Here is a 5201-nt window from a genome sequence, read left to right on the forward strand (position 1 = left end):
GCCGTAAAGCAAGAAGAAGAAGAAGACGCGTCACGAGCCGGCTGAAGAAGAAGACGCGAACGCGTTCAGGATGCGCTCAGGACAGTTCGGACATTGCAGTATGTATCGTCATGAGCCGCAGGGTTTAATTTGGTTTTGTTTGTGTATGTTTTTTGACTCTTAAAGCCACGATTCCCATTCACCACCATTATACGACTGACAGACTGCAACGGTTTGAGTTAAAAATCTTCGTTTGTGTTCTACTGAAGAAACAAAGTCACCTACATCTTGGATGCCCTGGGGGTAAGCAGCTAAACATCAAATTTTCATTTTTGGGTGAACTATCCCTTTAACTGAATTCAAAAATAGAATAGTTATTAAAACTACTCTTAAAAATGTTTACCATTGTATAATGTCTATCGTTTCACATACTACTTAAAAAAATTAATTATTATCATTATTTTTGTATTCTCGTAGCTTCATAAAATTGCAGTTGAACCACTGATGTAACATGGACTACTTTAAAGATGTCCTTACTACCTTTCTAGGCCTTGAACGTGTCAGTTGCGTTGCTGTCTATGCAGGGTCAGAAAGCTCTCGGATTTCATCAAAAATATCTTCATTTGTGTTCCGAAGATGAACGAAGGTCTTACAGATTTGGAATGACATGAGGGTGAGTAATTAATGACAGAATTTGCATTTTTGGGTGAACTAACCCTTTAACTCCTCCCTTTGTATAATAAAAAAAAATCACCACAGAAACACTCAATTAAATTGCCAACACCTAGAAAAAATGTGTGTTGCATGTTGAAATATACAGGTGTGACAGTCTCAGAGGAAAACATCTGGTCTCCTATATCCCCATCGCATGTATATTAGTAAAACTCCACAATATCAGTTACACACACACGCAATCCATTTCCTATACAGAGGAAATCACAAAGAACAGCAGATTTAACAGAGATCCATGAAGGTTATGAAAACTCTCCCTCCTCTCCAAACGCAATGTTAGCATCTGTTTCTTGTCGCTATGGTCTCTATTAACCCTCTGGGTTTTGATAAGTCCTCACAGGAGAGTTTCTTTTTTCAAACTGACACATTTGACACCTTCCAGGTGGTTTATATTCCTGTTTGCTCACACCGAACGCTGCAGGAATCTGTGGAATGACCGAATACAGTAACAGACTATTTATCAGCAGGGACAAAAACTATGACCGGCGGATATATCTTGATTACGACATACAAAGAGTCAGGAAAATCTCTCAAGATTCCTGAAATATTACATGAACAATGTGATCTGCTTTATGTCCAAAGATCTGCTGCACTAGAGGACCACACACCACATATTTTTGAGGATTTAGCTTAAATGTTTGTAAGATTTCATTACTGTTTAACTTCTGGAACATGATCAAAGTAACAAAAAACTGAACCCACTGGATAGATTCCACAAAAACTTCTACAAAACGTTTTACAATAACCTGAGAGAATAAAACCCTTCTTTTTTTGTGAACTGATACTTTTCAAGGCATTGGTCACCACTGAATAATGTCCCTTCCCAGCCACCATCACTCACTGTCCTGAGACACGCGCCTAGAGGAAGCAAGCTGCTCTGACTATGAGCCTTCTAGCTAAAAACCTTAGTGCAAATATCCTGATCTGGCATTGGTTGCTTTGTGGCATTAGAGACCCTGTGGCTATTTTCTAAATCTCTGGATTACATAACAGCTCTTCTTAAAATGTTGTGCTTTAGGAAAAATAATATTGTAAGGTGAAAATATGTGCAAAAAGATGAGAATCAGGCAAGTGAAGACTCCTTGGAGCAGAGCGTCAGGGCAGCATGTATGTGCCTGTGCTAGTGGTCTGCTGTGCGAGTGGAAACTAAGGGTAATTTTAACACCCTCAGGGTACAGGAAAGAGCAGATTATGAATGCGTATGATTTCAGCCTCCTGCTTTGGCACACACACACATTTACAGAAATAAATGGCCCTCAGCTCTTAGTCATGGAAATATGAAGGTGTATGGACAAATCAGAGAAATTTTTGAATATTGGCGAGAGTGTAGCAGTAAAAAAAACTAAAAAACAAAAAACACTTACTGTCCCCAAACTTTTGAACAGTAGTTAAAGTATGAGTACAGGAAAGTAATATTTGTATAACTTCTTGTGGCACATGTAGCCTGGCAGGATGGACACCCTGTTTGATGGTGCGAAGGTGCAACTTCTGACTTCTGATATTCTTAAAAGTCACTTACTTGTATGGATCGTTGGGATCTTGGGCATTACAGGCCTCAGCGTGGCCATTACACACACATCTCCCTCCAATACTGACGTCCTTAATACTGTAGTAATACTGACGAAAAAAATGCAGAGAATGTTACAGTTAGAATATTTTTTTGTTTTAAACATGTATCTGATGGAGCTTTGTTTGTAACTTCTGTCTATTAAAAAATCTTACTCTTCGTGTGACCGTGGGGTCTCTCAGGGCTTTGCCCATCAGGTGACCCAGCAGCGTGTTGGTGTGCAGGAAGCGCAGGCGGATGTTGGTGGCCTTGGTGAACTCCCTCAGAATAGGAGAGTAGGAGAAGTTCATGGCACCCGGACGTCCGTTCACCAGAGACACCACAATCTCGACATGTGTGAGAGTGATTTAGGAATCATAAAAAGTCAGACATCACAATAATACCTAAAATATAAGTACTTTAAGTATATAAGTGCATCTACAGAATAAGCAGGAAAATTAAGTCAGTGGGGAAGAGCCAGTGTTTGGACAGAGTTTGTCTGTGTCCATACCTCTCCATTCTCCAAAGGGACAATGCGTGAGTACTCTGTTGTGCAGATGATATCGTCATCATGGTTGATCCTCTCGATAGTCCTCTGGCCAAACCGCTCGATACAGTCTCTCTTAGAGGCTGGAGCAAAAACAGAGACATGAATAATCAGTTGAGAAAAGGTAAAATCAAAATAACTTTCCCTTGCAATGCAATGCCAGCCAAGGACTCTAGTTATTGTTGCCACCTACAGTACCGATGGCCTTTAGTGACAAACAAAACAACTCAATATACAGTGGTTTGAAAAAGTGTTGGCCCCCTTCCTGATTTCTTATTTTTTTGCATGTTTGTCACACTCACTTTTTCACACCACTGTATGTGTGTTGCAAACACGAATGCCAGAGAACAGAGAGAACTGGCCAAACCTGACCTTTCTCACTTAACCCACACTTTCATTCCCATCACTGAAGGCCACACACTCTTCACAACGTTGTTTTCAGTACATAACATGCTCATTTCAGTTATACTCACAGGCGAAGAACTGCCATGGCTGGTATGTTTTCCCAAAGTCAATGGAGCGCTCCAGCACCCACAGGTCCGGCCGGGGCGAGTTGGCAAACTTGATGAGCACATATGCAACATGGAAAAGCTGGAAGGAATAAAAAGAATTTCAACGTAAGTTCACATATGAATTATATCTTATTTTAAACTTAAACTTAATTAAACTGTAACAGCAGCAATCAGTCAACTTGGTTTATCAGTAATAGCCAGTAATAAACCCATATTGATTGACCACCAATATAATGAAGTTGATGACGTAGCCACCAGCTTAAACGTCCTGCAACTTTTCACATGAAGTCATCACAAACTAACTCAAAAACAGCTGAACTCTTCTGTCATATCAGTCCTGTCTCTCACGCTGTCTGATGGGAGTGACCCTGCATTAATAAGCATCAGTTATGGCTGTGAGTTCATATTAATGTCAAAGCAATGTTGTTTTTACATGACTGATGGATTGATAAAGTCACTGAGGCTCACAGATGTTTTCCCACAGTGACTTAATCAAAGACATGGACATAATTGGACTGCTTTCCCTGAACTCACTCCATTAGCGTCACTCAATCAACACACAGTCATTCTGCCCCAGAGAGAACGAAAAGTGGAAGGAAGTAATGACATGATGATGACTATTAAATGATGCAATGCTAAGGTAATGTTGAAATGTATCATTAATTATCATTGATCACCAAAAAAACATCAAAATATCTGACTGTTATTTCATGTGTGTGTATGATCAATTATCAATGATAATTAATGAAAATTAATGATTAATATATATGCATACATATAATGATTATTTATTTATATATATATATATAATAAATTCTGGCAGGTCACGTTAGTAGACACGTTGCTGCCGAACACTTTTGAGAGACGCACAGACTCACAGATGTAATCTCCCTCTCTATCAATGGCTCAAGCCTCCATTACTAGGTCTAAAATGACGTTTTGGAATTAGCAACGGAGGCGTTGGATAAGATTAATCCTACTCACAATAGCATTTTAAGTACAAAAACCGGACAAATGCCTTGAGATATATAATCTGATCAATGTCTTGAGGTGTGGTAACCGTAGTATAAGCAGAATAATTGACTTCGGTCTGTTGAATTCTTATAAAATAATGCACACCTGAGGTGTAATGGTGTAACTCCGCTTCGCGACGTGGCCGCACCACCACCTCGGGTGTGCATTATTTTTTAAGAATTCAACGGACCGAAGTCAATTATTCCTTACATATATTGTTAATAATATAAAAAAACAAATAATAAAAAATATCATAATAAAATATCACATCTAGCAAGTTTATAATTTTTTTACTTATTAAATAAGTCTAACAAAATAACTTTTTTCTTTATTATAATCTCAGGACAGTTATATCACCAAGACATTTACTTTAAGCCCCAAAAAATATTGAATTTCAAAAAATGAATTTCAATTCAGTAATTGAAAATGTTCATATTATTAATATATTAATATTTTAAATACTGTGTTTACGGCACATTTCCCTGTAACATCTCTGACGAAAGCTAAAACTTTTCCACCTGACATTCATTTGTGTTCGTTTTACTATCTCTACCGCTCCCAAAACACCAATGCCACATTCTCAAGCGAACAGCTGATCTGTCTAGTAGAGAGAGGGAAAATATAATGAGAAAAAATTAATGCGTGATGCCCATCAGCTCCTATAAAACTATAAGAGCAATCCATAGTGGAGCATCCTACTATAAACATCAGACATTCTTCATCTAATCTCTCTGGAAATGTGTCTTCCGTAAGAAAGCCAAGGGCTTAATGCTTAAACATCCATCCACTTCCTCTCTAAGCCCCTCAGCGCTGACAACACAATATACCCTTCAACATACACACACACACACACACACACACACACACACAC

General features: G+C 38.6%; 1 protein-coding gene across 1 annotated transcript in view; it reads right to left on the reverse strand.

Annotated features, from left to right (window-relative positions):
• Positions 1-5201, reverse strand: part of LOC107681381 (laminin subunit alpha-5-like) — an 81772-nt gene that overhangs the window by 47946 nt on the left and 28625 nt on the right. Inside the window, exons 3-6 of the mRNA XM_016477662.1 lie at positions 3278-3395; positions 2769-2887; positions 2434-2604; positions 2231-2328 (exon numbers count right to left, since the gene is read on the reverse strand). Of these exons, the coding sequence (XP_016333148.1) occupies positions 2231-2328; positions 2434-2604; positions 2769-2887; positions 3278-3395 (506 nt within the window). The remainder of the gene's footprint in view (positions 1-2230; positions 2329-2433; positions 2605-2768; positions 2888-3277; positions 3396-5201) is intronic.

This window comes from Sinocyclocheilus anshuiensis, unplaced genomic scaffold (assembly GCF_001515605.1).
Source record: "Sinocyclocheilus anshuiensis isolate Anshui unplaced genomic scaffold, SAMN03320099.WGS_v1.1 scaffold881, whole genome shotgun sequence".
NCBI classification, from domain to species: Eukaryota; Metazoa; Chordata; class Actinopteri; order Cypriniformes; family Cyprinidae; genus Sinocyclocheilus; species Sinocyclocheilus anshuiensis.